The 22,251-nt window shown below is 48.4% G+C and overlaps 1 protein-coding gene across 7 annotated transcripts in view; it reads right to left on the reverse strand.

The window, feature by feature from the left end:
* PAX6 (paired box 6) overlaps window positions 1–18,899 on the reverse strand; it is a 30,520-nt gene extending 11,621 nt beyond the window's left edge. Inside the window, exons 1-7 of one of the 7 annotated variants that reach the window (XM_066616609.1) lie at window positions 18,890–18,899; window positions 13,440–13,578; window positions 12,665–12,697; window positions 12,424–12,463; window positions 12,159–12,374; window positions 10,927–11,092; window positions 538–696 (exon numbers count right to left, since the gene is read on the reverse strand). In XM_066616609.1, coding sequence (XP_066472706.1) covers window positions 538–696; window positions 10,927–11,092; window positions 12,159–12,374; window positions 12,424–12,463; window positions 12,665–12,697; window positions 13,440–13,578; window positions 18,890–18,899 — 763 coding nt within the window. The other 6 variants (XM_066616651.1, XM_066616634.1, XM_066616617.1 and 3 more) reach the window with 6 other exon arrangements.
* Window positions 18,900–22,251: the final 3,352 nt, after the last annotated feature.

Raw genomic sequence — 22,251 nt, forward strand, 5'->3', positions numbered from 1 at the left:
GATTCTCTGTGTGTGTGCACTAACAGTATGAAAACTAGGGCAGTCTTTTTCATGCTAACCTTTAAACGTATGTTAGCTAATACATGCCACTTTAATAGTATTTTAAGCAACGTACTAAAAACCAGGACTGTAATCAGAGGTGAGCTAAAGCATCAAAACGTCAGCTACATACCAAGGGCAACTGAGTTGAATAATGTTAGGATAGGATTTGCAGCCTCAGTGCCCCCAAACCAGCCCTTTAAGCATAAAGTGTAACCAGAGAAAAGGGAGCGAAAGACTGGAGCTGGGAGTCTCACAACTGACTCAACCCACAAGTGTTGCCACACTGCAGCTTTTGGAGTGTCTGACGTTCCAGTTGAAGTTTGGCTATCACTTCACCTCTCAACTTTTGAGGGATACTCCAGGAAGGGAGATCTTTTGAGATCTTTATCAAAGAATGCAACATCTTCCTCTCCTTCTAGCACATTCGGTTCTGGACGCAAAGTGGAATCTGCACTTGCCTTGTTCTTTCTCTTGCACATGAAAAATGTTACTCACCTTTCTCAAGTGCTTCAATTTGTTCTTGGGTAAAGGATGTCCGATTTCTCTGCAGCTTTCTTTTCAGCTGTAGTCTCATCTGGGCCTCGTCTGAATCCTCTCCATTTGAACTGATGGAGTTGGTATTCTCACCCCCTCCTTCTTGTGGTGGGCAGCCATCTACAGCATAAAGAACAAGTGATTCTAAGGATTATTCAGAATATTTATATACTGCTTTTCAACAACAACAAAAAGTGTGAGAGATCGTTGAACCAACACACTATAACAAAGTGGGCCATGATTGAAGATATCCCTTCTTAATAATGCCCAAGTTACAATAATCAAACTGCTTACTCTTGAAGAGGTTCACTGTCACCTGTATCTCTTACAGTTGGATCGATGTATCAGTGAAATCAAAGCATCTGGATTGAAGTCAATGTATATCCTGATCCTAAATGCATTGTACAATAATTCTGCAATCCATAGGCTGCAATCCTATGCACACACTTAATTGGGTGTAAGTTCCATTGAACTCCCTGGGACTTGCTTATGGATAAACATGTGAATTGCACAATATTGCCTTCCACACTGAAATGCATGGAGAAATCATTAGACATAGGAACTCTGTGTGTGAATGGCACAATACGTGATGCTCACATTGGGAGAGATGTGTTAGGGTTGAGATATCATTCATTGTAGTTAACAAACTTCATTTAAATGGTTTGTGGATTAAGATATGAGGCTGTAGACTTAATCCACACCACACTGCATTGTATAGGATGACTCTGGGACTGGTGATTTCAGAATAGCAAGAAGTGCCTTATGAAAAACATATACAGTACTCTCTTAAAAGCTTTGGGTGGAATGTCAGCTGAAGAGAAGGAAGATGCAATATGAAATACAGAAAATCTCAAAACAGAGGAAGATGAAACCTGAATTAACAAACAACAATGAGGGCATGCTTCATTTTCACTTAGATCCACTTGAAATATATCTAACTAACATTTTACTACAGAAAGTAAGAATTAATACTATACCAGTATTTTATACACCAATAATATCAACCACGCCTTTTCACACCTCCCCTAAGAGAAGAAACCTAAAAATTGTTTCAGGTGACTATGGGTATATATTTTACAAAATGCCTTGCAAAGATCTTCTGTGTGGAATTTATTTACCTATTGCTACATTTAAAATAGTGATGTTCAGTATTTCAGATTATCTATAATCAGTAATTCCTATCTAATCAATTAGATGTTGATAGGTTTGCAGAAAATGCTATTAAGAAACCAAACCAAGCTTGTAATCTTTTTTAAAAAATATTTATCTAGTTTTGATTTGAATTCTGCACAGTCAATTTCATTTTAAAGGTTGTGAATTTAGAAGTGCCTGCATTGTTCCACAGTTTTATTCAACTATTGTATGAGTGTGCATTGCCTTGACACCTATTACAGAGCACAGCTGTAATTATATCATCACCAAGAACAGGCTATAATTGCTGAAAATGGAATTTTATATTTAGATAAAAGGACTGTCCATTCTTTGTAATGTGTTGCACCAGAGAAAAGTAAGATTTCTTTTAAAATTTTAACATGTAATTTTAAAAAGAAATAGTAGCGAGTTCGCTAAGTAGCTAAATATGCTATTCTGCAGCTGAGCGCCTGGCATTTCATTTAAGTGGTACATTTTTAATTAGGGCATTTCCACCACTTTTAATGTAATTTCTATCATTAAACAAGAGAAAGTTTTATTGTTTTCACATTGCTGTTGGAGGTAAAGATATGCTCGTGGTCTAGCTGTCTTTCAAAGTGTCTGCAGGCTCTGAGAGAAACGGGGGAAGGGGGAGGGGGGTTTACAAAAGGAATGGACATTTCTGTAGAGGCAGAGGAGAAGTTGTCAGTAAATTAACTCTCCCCTTCCTTTCAGAGCATAATTTGGAGTGGTTTTGATGTTGCTAAATGAAAAAAAAAAATAGAATAAGGGTTTTTTTGTTTGTTTTTTTACGAATGTGCTGGAATAGGAAGAAGAGGATAGAAAAGTTAAGCTAAAAATAAACTGTCCAGTGTTCTCTCTTCCAATCTGGAAAATATATTTGTGGAAAATCAACTTTAAAGTAATATCGTTTATAATCAGCTAACAATGGGCACGGCCTTCAAAGCCTAAAGAGAATTGTGACAGGATCTGGTAGGGATCTTTTCAAACACTTTGAAATGTTTTAAAACCCCAACTTTCTCCCCCATTTAAACAGTTGGATTCATCTCCAGTGGTCACCATATGGGCGTTTGGAGATCTATTGAGATGACCACCAACACTTGAATAGAGAGGGGGCTGCTTTTCACCAGGACACAATGCCAGCGGAGTAAGGGAAACTATTAAACTCTTGGGGCAAGGAGGAGGGTTGGCAAACTTTCGTGGGCAGAATTTTGAGGACACAATCAGGCAGACCCAACAAAAGGATTCTCTTGAGGCGTGCAGTGGCCCACATTGTATCACAAGGATCCCAGTCAACAGACTTTTCAGTGAAGTATGTTAACCTTTAGGCAGTACTATCATTAATCACTGTCCCCTGGGCTGGGCTACTCAATGCTATTTAGGATTTTTTTTAACTTTCTATAGGAGCTGAGGAAGAAAGAAAGAACACCCCTAAACTGGTGAATAGGCCAGCTCCATACACTGAGCCTGTTTACTCAACACCAGAAAAAGGGGGGGAGAGGAGAGGAGAGGTGAGAACTACTTAGCTAAGATTAGATAAGCTTCAACTAGCAGAGAAGAGTCCAAGACAAGGAGCCTGTTTTTATATACAATCCAATGTTGGTGGCTGACTTTTTAAGTGTTTTCAGAATAAGAACACTTGGGGGTTCATATCCTGGGAGACTTGCTATGAAAGAATGAAACAAATTGGATCTCCACCCCACCCACCTCTAGCCCTTGTTTCTGCATTTCCTAAACAACATTACAAGTGACATGGAATTTTAGGACCAAGGCTGCAATCCTATATGCATTTATCTGGGAGTAAGTCCCATCAAACTCAACATGGGACTTACTTCTGAGACATACATGGGCTTATGGTTTGAGTCTTACAATGCACTCATGACTTGATACCCAAGTACAACAGACACACATGTTGCATTTGTTACAAATGGTTGGTGCTTGCGCCAAGTTGCCAGTGGCTCAATCCTTTCCTGATTGCCAAAGACATATATTTTAAAGGGGGAGGGGTAGAGGTGAGTATATGCACCATTCACAACAGATGAAAAATGTATTCTTTGTATTCAAGAATTTGTACCTGTATCTTAACTCTGTAAAGATTGAGTTTTTGGATTCACACTGATTTAGTCTTAGATAATTTAGTCTTCACACAAGAAGAATTTCATACATGGGTATCACTTTCCAGGTAGGCAATTGCGTGTCCGTTTATATGTGAGAAAAATTCATGATGTGTCTTTTGCTGTGTGAACACAAACCATACTGTTTGCGGATCTAAATGAACGTACACATAGATCAAAATAAATAGATCATTTAGCACTTCACAATGATGTACACACAATTTCCTACACCCTTGTCAGAGATTCATTGTGTGTGTAACATCTGGAACCCATAAGACAACACACTTCAGCAATCCATATACTTCAGTGTAATCGGCTTTAAGACCAACCTGTAAACACACACACACAACAGAAAGCCAGCTAGAAGTGCTGAATCAACTGGGATGCCAGCCACATTGAAGTGCCATCTACTTTTGAGTAAACATGCTGAGGATCATACCGCCTGAGCCTGGATATTTCCTCAGTCAAACCCCTATAAATGGGCTCTCTGGAAAATCAGCTAAAACAATGACTCCATTCAAATGGATTATTCCCACTGAGGTGTGCATGACAAAAAGCAGTCATAAATATAAAGGAGACTGCTTGTGGATTGGCAGTGCTATCTAAGCAAATCATGCTCTAGCCTTCTGCCCTCTGTGAAGCTGAAGAAGCAGCCTGGGAAGAGGTCCAAGCCCTCCAGCAGAATTGGTTGGTTTGGCTTTGAAGCCCACCGGCCCACCTTTGCATGCCACTGTCCAAAGGAGAAGTTCCACACACCCCATGCTTTTGAGCCAGTGTGACCCCTGGAGCAGGTCCCAGCATTGAGTGAATGCTGGATCCTGCAGAAGGCCACAGCCCCATTCCCATCTCAGGGACAGATTTCATCTGCTGGTGCCCAAGCCTGGTTCTATTCCTCCCATGCCAGGCTGCCAACCCACACAAGCAGAGCTGGGGAGGTACAGCTATTTCATCAGTCCTGAGTCACAAATTAACCAACTTGAAGCAGAGGGCGGGCTGCCTCCTCTGCCTCCCACATCTGCCCAGGCAAAAATGGAACAACAGAAAATGGTCAACTGACAGTTATTGCTAGGAGGGGGGAACCAATTAAAAGACACTTCCCCCAGCAGCCAGCACTTCTAAAGCCCATAAACTTTGCAATCTGGCCCCATCAAAAGCAATGGGACACTGACCACTGACTTCAGTAGGATGTCACTTGTATCCTAAATCAAGGGTTCTTCATTTGCTTTAAGTAGCATTTATGGCAACCTTTTAGCTTGCTTGCATTCTTCTGTAAGTACCGTTCCCCCCAACTGCCCCCCAGTGGTGTCTGTTAACACTATTCAGCAGTTTGATATGGAAAGAAGTAGATGTTTTCTTTAAAAAGAAATGTCAGACAATTAAGATATCTTTCTTTTAAAGGAGATTTTCTCTCTCTCTCTCTCTCTCTCTCTCTCTCTCTCTCTCTCTCTCTCTCACACACACACACACACACACACACACACACAGTTAAGAAGCCCTCTAAAGGAATGAACTCAATAGTCCGTTCCACCTTCTAGACCTAATCCGTACCAAAGCGAGTGAATATGCTGTCCCTATTATCCTATAGCTAGACCATCTGACGCTGGGTATAGGATTTGTTTCCAGGAAAGAAAAAGAAAAAAAAAAGAAAAGACTCTGGGAAATAAAATCATTCCTTAGTTTCTTAGTGTCTTAATCAGTGAGGCGGAAAACTAGCACAGAAAAAAAAAAGAAAGAAAGATAGCAAACCGATTGCGGCACCTTTCAGCTGTAGAGCTGGGATCAAAACATTGTAGCATCTGTTGAAAGAGAAAGTGTCTAAATCCTATAGAAGGCTTTAGTCTTATAAGGAGGGGCTAGAGGAGGGGGGGAGATAAGAAACAGTGTCTCAGTGATCCCTAAAACCACTAAATCACTGGAGAATTTCTCCCGGATAGAGATGTCTCTTTTTGTTCTGTCAGCCCTCATGTATCCATTTATTTTATTCACTGCTGCATGGCATTTATCAGATTGAGACCATATTTGTCCCCCTCTGAGACCTAACCTTGCCTTATGCTTTTGGAGTAATGGACTCTTAAAATCCAGGAACACAGAGACAGCCCTGCAAGGGGAAAAAACATTACAGCCATGCATGAATATTCCAGGGCAAAGGCAGTTTATTAATTTTAATTTGGTGGTGCATAGACTCTCCATGTCTTTCTGTCCCCCCTCTCCCTACCCCCAGGCCTTCACATTCCCTCCTCTGCTTTCCCTCCTCCCTGTCTTTCACCATTTTTGTAACTCAGGGCCAATAATATAGTGAATTATCCCCCCCCCCCACACACACACATACTCTCCAAGCTTTCTTCCCATTCATTTGTTTTAACTGATGATTAATGGGATCTTTGAAACTCTGGCATGGTGGTGCCCCAATCCTAAACATGTCTACTCACAATGGTTTCTGTAGATTTTCCTCCATTGGAAGAGGGCAGCATTATACCTTACAGGGCCCAACCCACTGAAAGTGAAGCTCTTTTCAGGTTGCAGTCCTAAGATGACTTGGAAATAACTTCTATAGTGCAAAATGGGCCCTTTCTTCTGCGTAGGGCGGGCAGTAAGTCTCACTGAAATCAATGGGGTTGCTTTTGAAATGTACTTAATTCATCCATTTCAATCAATGGACTTACAAGTGCTCAACATGGGCTGACTTGCACTGGCGTAAAGGCAAGGTGCCAAACCAAAGGCTTTCAAGAAATTCAGCACAAGAAAGACCATGCAATGCCTTGTGAAGCTGAATGTTGATGATAGTGCTCACCATGTATGGACCATTCCAGAGCCTGCTTTCCCTGATCCCCAAAGGGATCTCTGGGTCCCTTTGGGGAGAAGGGCGGGGTATAAATAAAGTTTATTGTTATTATTATCTCAAGGCAGCTTTGGAAAGCAGGTTTTTATGGAGACCGCCCTGTCTCCTGTCTTCCTGTCAACCCAAAGAAACAGTCCAGTCTTGTTTTTTTAAGACTGAAGAGAGAGGAAGAGGGAGAGAGGGAGGGTTTCTGTGCATGCGCATTAGTGTGTGTGTGTGTGTGTGTGTGAGAGAGAGAGAGAGAGAGAGAGAGGCTCTTGAAACTGACAGAACCTGTGATGGACCAAGTGATCAAGTGTCAGACCCTGCTAAAGCATATATTCAAAACTGATTTGGGTTTCCTATCATTAAATCTTACCTTGAAAAAATTACTCCCAGTTTAGAATGGGGGGCTCACACCAATTTATAATCACACACGCACCCCACCCATACAATCAGGCCTTTTTAAAGTTGAACTCTTCACAAGATGGTAGACAAAATAAAATAAAAAATAAAACATAAAGGGGGTAAATTGAGACCCTAAGAAAGAGACTGCACAGAATGTCTTCCTTCCCACTCCTGCTAGCTCAGGAGATATTACTGCACTCGTGATTCCTCTTCCAGTCCTTTTTATAGCAACAACATTCAAAGTAAATTAAATATCACAGCATCTCATGGTCAGATTTTCTTCGCACCCTGAAGAAATCTGAGCTGTCCTCTCTCTCTCTCTCTCTCTCTCTCTCTCTCTCTTGCCCCCCACCCAATCCCTACAGTAGAGATCTACAACCTCTTTATATAATCCTTCATTTGGGTGCTATAGTCAGGCAGGCCATTGCAGACATAGAAAGAGATAGTCTGAATTGATATGATTATGCAGACGTTCCCCCATCCTAAGCGGCTTACTAGAAAGATCTTGCTAATTCCTATTAATTCCAAATAAGGCCTACTTGGAAGCAAGACTGCAATCCTCCGTATATTACTTGGGGTTAAAATCCCACTGAACTCAGTGGGATTTGCTCAGGGTTGTGCTTCAAAAGCAACTTGATCCTGATCGAACTGAAAGTATGTTTAGGTACCTGGGAGGCTCACTCAGATTTCGGCATACATAATCTTAACACCACATCTGTAAAAGTCCTGTTGATTATAGAGAATCATGCTCCCTAGTAAGTGTAGTTAGCCTTGTAACTAGACCCTTTGGTGGAAATAAATTCCATTTAAATCAGCACGATCTTCTTATGGGTACGTCAGTTTAGTATTCAGATGCCATCAATCTGAAATTATAAGCGTGCTAACTGGGCAGTCAATTTTGTTGACCTCAGTGGGGATTAAATACAATGATCAATGAACCCAATCCATGGGGAATATCTCCTGTGCAAGAACCTTTTAAAGAGTGAGATTACTTTTATGCTGTTCTCATTCATTTCAGTATGGGGCTTGTTCAAGTGGTGGATTGTGCCAACTGTGTTATAGCACTGGCAAAATGGGACATCATTATTTCGGATCACCCCATCATCTTAGTCCAAGTGACAAAGAAGCCGATTCAGTCTCTGACTGAAATCCTAATCTTTCAAATGCCCTGGATTCTGGGTTGACTGAGTTACAAATCCCTCTGAGTGGAACCCAGATTGCCTAACACCACTTTGCCTACAAACAAGCCACAAGCCTCCAATAGATGGGAATTACAGAGTGGAGCGGCAAGGGATTTTTGATTCACACTGCCACTCCCAAACCAATTCTGGAGAAGATCTTCAAGGATGGGATTGCAGGCTTAACAGAAATGTGTGGCCTTAGGTTACAATGCCAGCTCTGCCTCCCTCACAGCCGCATTTGTGGGCAAATGCTGGGCACTGCTCAGGGTCTGCCACCCCAGGCAACCTATGTAGGGCCACTTATCTGACAGAATGCCCCTTATTTATTGCGGGGGGGGGGGATTGTTCCAGAATCCTGCAGCCCCAAGGAATAGCCATGTCCTGGATGTTCTTCCTTCAGAGTATCACAGATTGAGGAAATCTGTGATTCCAGGTTTGAAACAACTGCAAAGAGGCTTGTAACACTTCAAGACAATATGGCAAGACTGTGCCACAATAAAGGCATTCTGGCATAATCTCTCCTGGGCCATGAAGCTCATGTAACCACTAAACATACCGGAGGAAGCGGATTCTAGCCCATGGCAGCTGCTGCCCCAATAATTCTAATAATGGAAGTGCCACAGGACAGAATGTTCATTTGGCCGGAGCAGACTGGCTCAAATCTCCATTTAGAACACAGCACAGCAATGTCTTTTCTGAGGCTCACTCTCCATTCCTTAACATGCACCTTCCCTGGCCACCCCAGATGGGAGGCACTCATGCCGCATACCATTGACAGCCATCTGAGCACCCTTATGTCAAGACACTGCCTTCCATCAAAATCAATGGGACCCTATTTTCCTCCAAAGAAAGTTATTCCTGGGAGGCTCCTGGGGAAATGAATGGAAGGGCTGAACCAGGGAACTGGCTTCCCCTGTCCCTCCCTTAACCAACAATACTTCCTGATTCCCCAGAGGAAGATCTGAGATCTGGGAGATCTCCCAGATTCCCCTGATTTGGGGGAATCGGATCCCCCAAAGCTCTGTCTTTTGAGTGTCCCATCTAGATTGCTCCCTTCCCTTAAAACTGACATGCCTAATTGGCAAGCGGTGCCATATCCTGTCCAGAGGTCTCCTGTGGAACATTCCTACAGCTGTCTCCTTCAACTAGACGCTTATTCATGTCGCCTTAATGAGAAACAAAACGATCTCTAATGAGCAATTACATAGCGACAGAATTGTTCCCATAACAAATTCTTGCGTGTGACAGAAACATCCTTTGTACCAGATATTCCGCATATTGTTACTGATTTCTCTCTCTCTCTCTCCCTCTCTCCCTTCTTGTGCCTTAACCTCCTTTGGGGGATGAAAAGAAAAAGCAGGTTGTTGGGGGTGACACCTCGCCTGCAAGACTGACCACAGTCAGGGAAGGATCTGGACCCAGACAGAGGCCACTGAACAGCAGAACCAAAACAAACCAGATGCGATGAAGCATCCCAAGGAGAAGGAGCTCAGCATCCTTCCCCTGAACCTCTTGTCAGCTCCTGTGTGATGTTAACCCCTCATTAGTCGCTCCAACAAATGCCAGTTCATCTTCAGGATAAACACAGTGGCACCTTTAGAGTGGGCACCTTGGAGGAGTGAACCAAACCTCTGGATCTGGAGCACGGCTTTCTGAGAAACACACTCCAGACTGACCCTTGCAATTCCTTGGATTCACGGCGAACCCGGCAGGGCTTTCCCTGCCACAAAGACAACATTTTTGCCCTTCTTGCCTAACACACTTTTGGGGGGAAGGAAAGAAAAGGAACAAAAAGAAAAACCGAGATGGAAACTAACCAGCTCACCAGGGCTCCTAGAGGAGACAGCTCTGTTGCTTCCACACCCCTCTTTTATTAAGATGTGTTCTACTCATCATCACATCATTTGTCAATTACGCTTATTACACTTAAGCAGAGACGAGGATGTTTACCTGGAAATCTGTCATTGGTCTCAAATACTTATTAAGATGCATTTTAATCTGGAGACTAGGGACGGTGCGCAGTGCAGAGGGCTTTGGACAGAATGCCACAGAGGAAGGGTGGGATATGGGAGGAGGGGGTCAGAGAGAGTTCCTTGGAAGTCCTTGCTTTTGAAATCTCTTCTGAAGGTTTCTCAGATCAGACACACTCCTATTCACATGATCAGGGTGACCAGATGTCCTCTTTTTCTAGGACATGTCCTCCTTTTTAGCCTCAAGTCCTGGAAAAGAACTTAAATATCCTTCTTTTTCCTGTGAGCAACCCTTCCAAGCGACACATAGCTTTGTAATTAATAAATTATATGCAATTTAGTTAAAAATTTAATAATGTAACTATGAAATCAATATGCAAGTAGCTTTCATTGAAATATATTGAAATAAATATTTTTAGCTTTCCTTATGTCATGTCCTACATTTTCCTTGGATGGCCTACATTTTGGGGTGCCTTGTTTTTGGTTAGGACATCTGGTCAGCCTGCACATGATATAATGCCCTGTATTGCCCTAGGAAATACTGAGAAAGGGATGGAGGTGGAGTCTTTAGATGGATGACCAGGTTGAGTTTGGCCATTTTTAAACTCTGAAGGGTCATTAGAGAATGGGATTGATCAGGGAGAGGAGAGGAGAGGAGAGGAGAGAGGTGGAGGTCTGATCCTCCACCACCACTCTGTCTTTCTTACCTTGCGTTGGCTGCCCTGGAACTGATGTCCCTGGGTACCACCCAGGCCTGGTGCCCCACGTCCCGGTCTGACCATTCAGCATTCTTAGCTTGTCATACATTCCATCTGCACCCATCTGTTGCTTTTCGCTAGCCAGGTTGCGGAGGACTCTGTTGATCGATGAGACCTGAAAGGGAAGCAATATTCAAAAAACTGGTAGCAGGGAAGCACCCTTTGGAAGAAAGCTGTCTTGATTCAGAATCAGCCTTTACCACCCCAGCCACAGGGAGATCTAGAATACCTAGATTTTTTACTGTCTGTCTCAGAGAGAGAGAGAGAGAGAGAGAGAGAGAGAGAGAGAGAGAGAGTTGTAAAACCTCAGCCTCAAATATATTTACTGGGAAGTGAATTCAACCAATTTAAACGAGTGACACTTTTCAAGAATATCAAACATCATTAATCCTGTTTTGCTCCTGCACAACCTCATTGATTGCAATAGGGCTACTCTGGAATAACTGGGTCGTGAATGGCAGCCTCGGGCTGCCCTTCCCCAACAGATGTGTTTGGGGAGTGGGTCCAAGAGGATCAAGAGCAGATCCTGAGATATAATCATAAAGGACTGAATTGAAAGCAAGCGAATTTGGTTGCAATCAACGGGATTGTTTTCCAAAGCAGAAGAAATCGTTTTGAATCGGGATGCCAGGCAGCAACTGGTTGTGTGTCTGTGTGCGATAAGATATTCCTTCTTCAGGAGAATTACGCCTACAGAAGATGTACAACCTGGACAAAAATACCCCCTCCCCTGTTTCCAGCCTAGAAATAGATGCCTGGGATTCTAGGCTGGAAAATCCACCAGCCCACCATTGCTTTGCACTGGTGCCCTACAGTAATTCCCCATAGAGTTTCCCATTGATCCTGGTGTTGGATTTTGCCTTTTCAAGGAATACCTTGTTTACTCTGAGCCTCCGTCAACAACTAAGGAGGAGCCACAAGTCATTTTTGGAAAGAGATCGCCCCAAGTTCTTCATGCCCAATTTTGCCCCTAGCAAAGGATGGGTGGACGTCTCAGGCTGCAATCCTATTCACACTTACCTGGAACTAAGCCCCATTGACTACAATGGGACTTACTCCAGAGTAGACGTGCATAGGATTGGGCCCTCCGTCTCTCACTGTGCCAGGAGAACAAAGAGAGGGGACGGGCTCTCCCAGCATTGTTCTAGGTCAGAGAGGAAGGGGTTTCTCGATGCACTTACGCTGGGTATGTTATCGTTGGTACAGACCCCCTCCGAGAGTAACCGGTCTCGAATCTCCCAAGCAAAGATGGAGGGACACTCCCGTTTATACTGCGCTATTTTGCTTACAACTTCTGGAGTCGCTACTCTCGGTTTACTCCCTCCGATCGCCCGCGGACGAATGGAGCCAGTTTCGTAATACCTGCCCAGAATTTTACTCACACAGCCATTCGAGACCTGCATCAGGGAAGTGGACAGAAAATCACATTATTAATAATTTCAAGACAAAAATAAAATTGTTTAAGTATGCATTAAACAATGACCAGCTTACGTTTTGATTGTCCAGCACTTGGACTTTTGCATCTGCATGGGTCTATAACACAAAAATATACCTTAAATGGTATGAGAACTTACTTAGAGAGGCTTTTTCTTTCTTTCTTTCTTTTTCTTTCTTAAAAAAAAAATAGTACATTTGTGGCCCTCCCTGCTACCAAGGTGAGATCGATCGATTGATTTTTAAAGCCCACTTGGAAGGGGGGGAGGGGAAGGGAAGGGGCAAACTGGAGAAAAAAATCCCAAACTGTTTTCTAGGAAACAGGTTTCTAGAGACACCATCAGACCAGTTTTCAAAATATTCAGGTACGGGGGGGGGGGTTAGGTTGGGAAGGTGTGAGTGGATCAAGTGGGAATCCGATCCTGTCTCCCTAAGCCAAATCCCTTGCCAAACGGCTTGCTTAAGGAGCCCTTAGCGATCAATAAGCACAACCAGGTGAGTCGTTTAAAGGAAACCAGAATTGTTGATTAGATCCTTGCTTAATATACATATATATACACATACATCTGCATGCAGAAACCATCAGTTATGATATAGAAGGGGGGGAGGGAATCAACAACACCCCTGACCTAGGCACATTTAGCTGGAAAATCCATCCCCTTCCAATCCAGGCGGTTTACTTCCGAGTAAGTGCACTGAGGCCGGGACGGCTAGCAGCCCCCAGCAGACGGATTCGAAGGCAAGTGACTGCGTTCACAGATGGCAAGAGGGCACGAAGCTGTCAAGCATCGAGGCATTGAAGCAAACCAAATCCCCGGGATTGAGAGAACCAGAGGGGTTTGGGGGGCGCTTGGGGGGGCTCGGAGGTTCTGATTCTGACTTTCTCCCCAGTAGGCTGGGCAGGGGGAAGTGGCACTCCCTGAAAGCCCTTCGCAGATCAGATCAGGCTGGTGGTCGGATGGTTGGAGGTTGGGGTTTGTTCCACCCAGGTAGGCGAAGGGCGGCTCGGAAGTGGGGCGGCGAGCCGCATTTTCACCTGCAGGATTCGGGAGATGTCGCACGGCCGAGCGCCGCTGTGGGCGAGCTCCACGATCTTCTGTCTGGTCGAGTCCGGCAGCGGCCGCCCGTTGACAAACACGCCGCCCAGCTGGTTCACGCCGCTGTGACCTGCGAGGTGGGGGAGAGGGGAGGAAAGAGAAGGACAATGGGAGCCTCGTTCACCTGGGGAGGGCTTGGGCGTCCCCCCCCAGATCTAGGGGGAGCGCGGGGAATCCAACCACGGATCCCACCCCCCAAGCCAAGATCCACACTCGCTGGGCACAGGCAGCCACTTGGGAAAACAAGCCTAGTGGTTTCAGCTGCCTTTACAAAGATATATATGATTCCTCTGGAGTTCGACCCCCCAGTGCACACCCAGAAGCGCTCCAGCAGCCATGGTGCCTCCATCTCAGTCCACCCCAGAGGGAAGCCCGCGTCCAGCCACGAAGCCTCTCCCCTCTCCCAGTGCTCGCTCCCCCTCCCCTCCCCTCCGCCAGCACCCCCCCCCCGTCTACTCCAGGCTCTCTCTGAGGCTCCATTCACCGTCCCGGCTCTGCCTCTCAGCCCAGAAGAGCAACATTTGGTTACACACTTGCGCTCAGAGACATCCTCTCAGCATCTTTGGCAGCAGCAGCAGCGGCCGGCAAGCGAGGCGCAGCCGGCTGGAGGGGGGGGGGGAAGGAGTGGGGGGGAGCTGGGATGGGGGGAGAGGAGTGGGATGGGAGCTGCTCCAGCCCTGCGCCGGGCTCCCGGCAGCCTGGGCGCCTCCGCCCCAGGGAAGGGCCACCTGGTTCACCTGCCTCCCTCTGCCTCCAGAGCGCCAGGGATCTGGGACCCAGCGAGCCTGCAGCACCTCTGGCCTCCCAACTCCACCGAGAAACTCCCTTGCCCTCCATACATTTCGACTCTGCGGAAGACAGGGGAAGGGAGTGTGCACACTCTCACCCCCTTTGCCTACGTATCGCCCATTGCTTTTCCTTGGGTGCGCGCGCGCGCGTTTGTGTGTGTGTGTGTTTGTGAGCATATGCAGATGTATGATTGTGAGTGAATGCGTGTGTGATGATGATGATGATGAAGATGAAGGAAAAGCACTGGGCAGGGTCCAGTTGCCCAAGTTCCAGCAGCGCGCTCCTGGAGACTGGCAAGCAGTTCCCCCCAGCCCCCCAGCCCGGAGTGGGTCCCCCCAACCTGCGGCGCTGCCGGGCTCTGGAGTCTGGGGCTCCCGGGAGGAGAAGGTCCTGGCGGGCTGCGTGTCCCCAGTGCGCCTGGGCTGGGCCGGGCCGGGCCGGGCCGGTGCGCTCCTCTCCTGGCTGCCAAGCGCACTGGCGCAGCGCGGGCTGGCGCGCAATAAATAAGCTGGCGATCTAGAACGGGGGGACTGTGATGAGCTGCCCGGGCTGACATTTGTCTTGAAAATGAAGCAAGTGCACGTCAAGTTTGAGCCTAATTTCTGGGAATGGGCGGAAGTCGCCCCAGATCAGGCGGGCGGGCTAATTGAAGAGACCGGGGGGGCCGTCGTGGCAGGCCTGTCACTTTCTGACAGCGCTCCCCGCGCGGAAGGCGCATCGCCACGACACGCGGCCCGGCACGGAAACGACCCTTTCGGTCCGCATCGGGGGGATCGCCGCGACGAGCCCGAGCTGCCCCCGCGCCCCCCTCCCGGGGGAGCGGCTCTCCTCCCGGTCGCCACGGGGCCAGCGCGGGCAGCTCCGAGGGGGCACCTCCTCGACAAATCCGAAGTGACGGGCGGTTCGGGAGCGATCGGAGTGGAGGGGGGAGGGAAGACTTTCCCGGGAAGCCACCCAGGACCGACTGGCGGCTCGGGGCTGAGCTGGGCCTCGGAAAGGGAAGCGGGGGTGGCGCAGGCACGTCTGCCCCCTTCCCCCCCTGCCCTCTTCCCTCCCTCTCTCTTTCACGGAGCCCTTCTCTCCCCCGCAATGCCCAGGCAGGGACGGACCCCTTTGGAATCCCCCCTAGCTGAAGGAGACAAGTCCTTCAGTTCCCCTGGGCGCCACCCCATCGCCCTTCCCTGGCTTGTGGTGGGGGGATCTCTGGGCTGCCTCTGAGTGGGGGGGGGGACTGGATCCAGCCACATCAGAAGCACTTTCCCAGCCCCTTGATTTTCAGGGGGCAAGGCCGACCTGTGCCTCAGTTTCCCCCACTGCAAGCGAGGGGTGGGGGGCGGTACTCAGGAGTGACCGCGAGGAATCTGCCCAGCCTCTCTCTCTCTCTCTCTCTCTCCTCCCCCCCCCCCAGCTTCGCGAAGAAAGGTTAAGCCTTAATCAATGCCTTGATTTCCCCGGAGAACGAGGCCGGGCGAGCCCAGTGGCAGAATGCGGAGGCGCCTCGGCTTCTCGGGCCAGGCAGCTAATAGGAAAGCATATGGTGTCAATTGGGAGTCCCAGCACCAGCTCCACCAGGGAGTTCGTCGCTCGGAGCCCGCCGACCTTTCCTCCCAAGCCAGGCTGAGTCCGCACGAAGGAATCTCCGGCTTTGCAAAGCCTGGTGTGTGTGGGGGGGGGGGGGGGGGAGCCAGGCAGGGCCTGGGTGAAGGCCAGGCGCCAGTCGTGCTGTGGGGCACCAAGGCCAAGGGCCCGGGCATCGCCATCCTCCCCTGCTCTCAATGCCCTGGATTGTGGCGGGAGAGGGAGATGTCCAGCTTGGGGGGGGAGAGAGAGACTGGGCTTTCCCAAGAGGAAAAAGTTCCCCGGCCAGCAGTCCAGGCCAGTCAGGGTAGATCCCCAGAAATGATCCCCCCAATGATTCCCCCAGCCAACCTGGAGGCCAGATTCTTTCGAGCCCGAGCTAGACAGATTCTCTGGGACTTCCACGCCCAGGACTGCAGCTCGGGGGTCTCCGACCAGGCGCTCCTCTGCAAGCGAAGGCGGTGGAACGAAGCGGGGGCCCAGGAAAGAAACCCCCCGCGCCCTGGAGGGCAGGATTCCTCGGAAGGAGGGGGTCCGTTCAGTTGATCGACCCTTCCCAAACCCCAGGTAATGATCAGAGCCTGGAACTAAGTGCAAGGCATGCGAGAGGTCAGGTGGGGCGGAGGGGGGGGCAGCTAGGAAGGGAAGCCACGGAGCTCTGCCTCTGGGCTCCGATCCTGAGGGCCTCCGCTGGAGAGCAAGTTCGGACTTCAGGGCGCAGAAGTTGCCAACAGCCGCAGCTTACCCAGGAGCGCAGGATCAGCTCACTGGAGAAGCGCTTGCTGGGGCGGGGGGGGGGGAGAAGTACACGGCCCAGTCCCAAAGGTTCACTTGGACGTCCCTTTCCTACGACCCTGCTTCTCCGTGCCCCTGAGAGGAGTGGGGCTGACTTAACAGGGCACTACTGTCTGGATTGTGCCTTCCAAACGCTGCAGCACCGCCTATGGTCCCACCCAGCGAGCGCCTTCGGTGCGGCCTGCCTTCCCCTTCGCCCCGCCGAAATCCAACCAGTTCCTAGCTGGGGTGCAGGGCTGCAAAGCCCAAGAGGTTTTCGACGTGCAGCCTGTTCATTGTGGAGTGTTCAGTGACACTGAGCCCCCCCCCCACCACCACCAGGCACGCACGTGGGTCCGATCCACCTCCACGGAACTAGGCTGCTCCCATTTCTCCTCCAGATTCCCGTAGAATTCACTCCCCAGGAAGTGTGGAGCGGATCCCTTTCTCCTTCTCTCTTCTACCCTGGATCACCAGGGATTCCCTCCTGGGGGGGGGGGGTGGGCGGGAGAAGAAGGGTTTCTCTTGGATGTGAAGCCTGGGAAAGGCGGGAGAAGACTACCCCTGGCCTCGATCCATCCGAAGCCCACCGAAATCAAGTCCCTTCCAACAGAAGAAATGTCTTTCAGGATGAAAGCGCGGGACTAGACATGGAAGCCACGAACTCGTCCCTTCCAACCAGAAGATGGAAATTGGCACCATCTCTCGCTAAGGCTTCGCCAGCCCTTCCCTTTTAGGGTGCCTCTGCGACCATCTAGGACTCCTGGGTCCTTCCCCGCAGAGAAAGCAGAGCCTGCAACCAAGTGGAATCACAAAACCACATAGGTGTCCACTATTCGCCTCCCCCCAGAAGCTCCCATTTCGATTTATATGACATTCGCTCTCTATAAATCCCACACACCCTTCTCCATAGAACAGGGTTGGTGGTGGGAACTTTTTCTTGCAGATTTGCACTTTGGGGTGTGTGTGTGTGTGTGAATGAGGGGGGGGATTGTGTGCTCTAGAGAAGAGATCTGATTTCCTTTTAAACGCCCAATTCAGGCATAGTCCATTCCAGGCAGGGACGGCCCTTCTTTAGAGAAAGATTGGGATTTATTGCAAAGTAGCCAACGGCGACAACGACGACGACAGACGCGACCGCCCTCTGGAATGAGCTTGGTGGCCCTCGCTTGCACTGCTTTCTGGACGGGAAGATCCCTAATCTGTGCAGCCCTTGGGGCTCTCCCAACCCCTCTGCCTGGCCAGCCTGTGCCAATCTATCTGAATGTATCTCCCAGGATCCAGCCGCAATCCTAAACACATCTGCAGGGCGCTGCTTCCGCTGGCTTTCAATGGGACTGACTTCCAAGAATCAGAGTTCTCCCGGAACCAGGGCTTCACACCCGATCTCCACTGCCCCTCTCTGCCACTCCACCGCGCCACGACCAGCCATCGCCTCTTTCCACCCCGCACAGAGTTCAGCCAGTCACAATTGGCTAAATCCATCTAGCTTTGGCTCCAAGACATTCCAATCTAGGGAGGCCCCTCTCCTATTCCAGTACTTGGTGTCAAATACCTGGACCACCAGGACTCCACCTTCGAGCGATCTTTGGGGGGGAAGTCAACACACCAGAAAGCCACCGAGGGCTCCCTCGATCTAGAGAGGTCCCTTCCCTTCTCCTCATACAGCCAGAGAATTAACATCACACCCAACACTCACAAAGGGCTGATTTATTTCAGGGCCTGCAGGTGCCATCCATGACCAGCTGGAATCCAAAATGGTCCATTCCACACTCAATGGGAGATCTAGGCAGGCGCCATCCACACTTAAGCCTCCATTCTCCTGAGCGCAGTTACTTGGGAGCAAGTCCCACGACAGTGATGGAGGTCCCTGACAACCACCCAAGTAAGGACGCTTCAGAGGTGGCCCTAGGAATCTCTTCTCTCTCCTTTCGGACAAAGGAGGGAGTCGCCGCAGGACACCAGGCAGGTCCAAGACCTGCTACATACTTTCAGCTACGTGGCCCAGGCAGAGGGCTCCGAGGACAACATCCACCACCACTGAGTATTACAACTCAGGTCCCTCCACACCTCCTCCCCTTTCCAGAAGAACCCACCTCGAGTAAGATCAGTATTTTGAAAATGTTAGATTCTATACCTTCTCAGCCTCCCCCCCCCCACATACACACATACATACGACCCTCCCCAATATACCATTCTCCAGGCCGGCCTAGCAGTGAAATTCAAGAAGAGTTACTTACTGTTTTGCATGGTGAATTGATGGAGCAAGGTCCCACGTGGCTCGCTTATAGTATTCTATTAGTAATAAAACAGGCATTAATCAGTGGGGGGAAGAAGGCTGGCAGTTCCACTGTCCATCTCTCCAAGGCGTCGTTTGTTCTACTGGCCTCCCATTAAAGTCAATGTTTCTTTAAAAGGAATACCCTCCATCAAATCGATAATCCCCCCCCCCCAATTTTTAGAATTAGCATGCAAGATAATAGCATTTTTAAGTAGGGCTCGGCTGTCAGTCCATTCCTTTGCAGTAGACAAAGGCTGCAATCCTATCCACACATTCCTGGGAGTAAGGTCCAATGTCTATAAGGGGACTTCTGAGTAGACAGGCATAGGACTGAGCTCTGAGAAACCTGCGTTTCTTAAACTTCCTAAATTAAGGTGCTCTGACATCGAGAAGATTCAGACTTGCCTGATTTGTGAGCGGACTCTCCTCTCTTAGAAGGTAACGACTTACACATCTGAGTAGCGCTGGTTAAAGTCTTCCCTCTAGGATAAAAAAAAAAAGTTTATGAAGAGGATGTATTAGGTATGTGAAAAGGAGATTAAGAATGTGAAAAGGATATCAATACCTCAAAAATCAATACCTCAAAATTGAATATGTGCGACGTACTACATACTTACATGTATGTATGTATGCATGTATGTATGTATGATAGCTCCACCATAGCGTGGCTTCGCAGCCAGGTGCAACCTTGAGTGGGGGGAAATGTATTAGGTCCAGTAGTTCCAGTGATTTCACATGAGCCACCCCTTCCCAGTCACCCCTAAGTTTCTCCCTAAGTGGCCCTCTTGGAGCGCCTACTGTAAGTCGAAAGAGTCCTCAACTGTGACTCTTTTTGTGCCCATATTTACAAACAGACCCTCGACTTGGCTTCGAGGTGATGTTGCTGGAGTGAGCGGCCCTGCCTCCTGGCCCCTTGTTTGGAGCTGCACTCTGGGGCCAAAGGACCTGGTCTCTTGGAAAGAGATGGCGAGCAGAGTTTGCTGGCACTTTGAGGGGGGGGGGGGGAAGAGAGAGAAGCTTCCTAGATTTCTTGTGTGCAAATTCAAATCTGTTGTACTTGGAGGGGGGAGGCAGCTCACACATATTTGGAGTTACTTTACTCTTTTGACGCTGAGGCCTGATGATTCCTTTGGTGGCATTAACAATCCCAGCCCTCCCCCTCCTCTGTTCCAGAGAGAGAGAGAGAGAGAGAGAGAGAGAGAGAGAGAGTAGGGGGAAATCCACTGATTGTGATTAACTTCTTTTTTGGTCTTTAGATCTTCCCCTTTTTCACTGTATGTGACACACGCTGTCTACCTCGCCTCACTGCTTTAAAAAGTAAGACCAGGAGGGGGTGAGAACTGGGAGTACAAAGCCTACAGAAGGCGAACAATGGCTTCCATTTTACTCCCCTACCCAAACCCAGAGCGCAAGACCCCAGCCACCCTCCTCCCGAACGGGCAGGCAGCACAGCTTCCCAACTCAACGTACCAACAACTTACAAAGAGTAGGGAAACAAGCGCCCTTCCTCCCTTCATTAGTGCCTGCCTTGACCCAGCAGCGCCTGGACAGCCCCAAATCTTGCCTTCGGTTTGGGTGTGTGTGTGCGTGTTTAAAGCAGACTTCTGCTGATCTTGATGTATGTCTGTATTTATTTATTTAATCCCAGCTCTTTCTTTTTTAGGTTCCCAGCCTAGCAGGGGGAAAATAGAAAAGTAATTTCTCGTTATAAATATCTGGAGGTAATTATGTTACTGGTGTGAGTTGTTAGGGGTTGTAAAAAGATACAACAGCGCAGTGGGGTGCTCAATTGGGGTGAGACAATTACAATAAAGAACCTATTCAAGAGGTTTTGCTTTAAAAAAAAGAGGGGGAGAAGACTGAGAGAGATAGAGGAGGTAAAATAATGAAATAAGGGCAGCGTTCATTTTCTTCATCGCCCCCAATTTCCCCCCCCCCATTTTTTTAATGCTTAAAAAAAAGCTCCTTTTCTTTCTTTCTGGGCTACAATGAATATTAATTTTACTCTTTCAACACCGAAGGAAGGTGAACTGAGGCATCTTTCCCTGTTGCAAACGAGGTGATTTTCAGGGTTTTCCCAAACAATCTTGGCTCCATTTGAAAGAAAGAAAGAAAGAAAGAAAAAAAGAAAGAAAGAAAGAAAGAAAGAAAGAAAGAAAGAAAGAAAGAAAGAAAGAAAGAAAGAAAGAAAAAGAAAATCAACCAGGAAAAAGGGACTTTCTGGCAGCGAAAAGACTTCCACGGGAAAATATTTACTCCGCGTTGGAGAGGCACCTGATTAGCAGCAGGGATCGCTTTGCCCCCTCCTTCATCGGGCGCCCCCCCCCCAATTCCCTGACTCTCAAGGCGCCCCTTTAACACACCGAACACGTCTGCGGGCGCGCACCTCGAACTCCCTGGCAGACCCTCACAGTGAGAAGCAGAGAACTGAGCCCCGATCCTGGGGGGAGGGGGTGCCGGCAGACTATTGTTAACGCAGCCAGATTCTGCTGCAAAGTCGAGAGATCCATTAAAAAACAACAACCCACACGCACACTCTTCGGGAAGACCAGATCCTCAAACCTCAATCCTTTTCAGACGCCACCAGAAGCCATCCCGTTATTTTAATGGCACAGGTGAATGGGGGGGGGGGGAGCAGAAATGTTTTGCTTTTGAACCATCTGAGGCTGCAAACGCACCCGCAGTTACCTGGGAGTAAGCCCCATTGACTCTAATTTCACTTACATCTGAGTAGACATGCCTAGGCTTGGGCTGCGCAACTGCAAACAACTCTCAGTCCCAGACCAACCAGCCCTTCCCCCACCCGGAAGCACAAAAACGCTGGAGTTGCTGCCTTCTCCATAAAGCAGTTGCTCCATAAAGGAGTTGCTGCCTTCTCCGCTTTCGTCTTTTTCTCCCTCCGTGTATATTCCCAGGTAGGCAGAAAGCAGCTCAGCAGTCCCCGCAGGGTGCAGGCTCGTTGGCACGAGGGTGAAACAAGGCTCACAGCCCAATCCCACGCATGTCTACTCGGAGGGAAGTCCCTTTGTAGTCAGTGAGGCTTACTCTCAGGTAAGTGTGCATGGGATTGCGGCCTCAGAGCCCAAGCTACTCAGAAGCAAGCCCCATTACAGTCAATGGGGCTTACTCGCAGGAAAGTGTGCAACCCCAGACTTCCTCCCTCTCCGCCAGGGCCCAGGCCTAAACTGCAAATCGTGTTTTTAATCCGGACCTAATCTCCGATCGCGTTGGAGGTTTGATCCTCCCCCCTTCGCCTGCTAACATCATTAGCCCTTCAGATGACCCACGTTGCCAACCCCAGGCCCGGCCCGGGCAGACGAA

This window comes from Tiliqua scincoides, chromosome 1 (assembly GCF_035046505.1).
Source record: "Tiliqua scincoides isolate rTilSci1 chromosome 1, rTilSci1.hap2, whole genome shotgun sequence".
NCBI lineage: Eukaryota > Metazoa > Chordata > Lepidosauria > Squamata > Scincidae > Tiliqua > Tiliqua scincoides.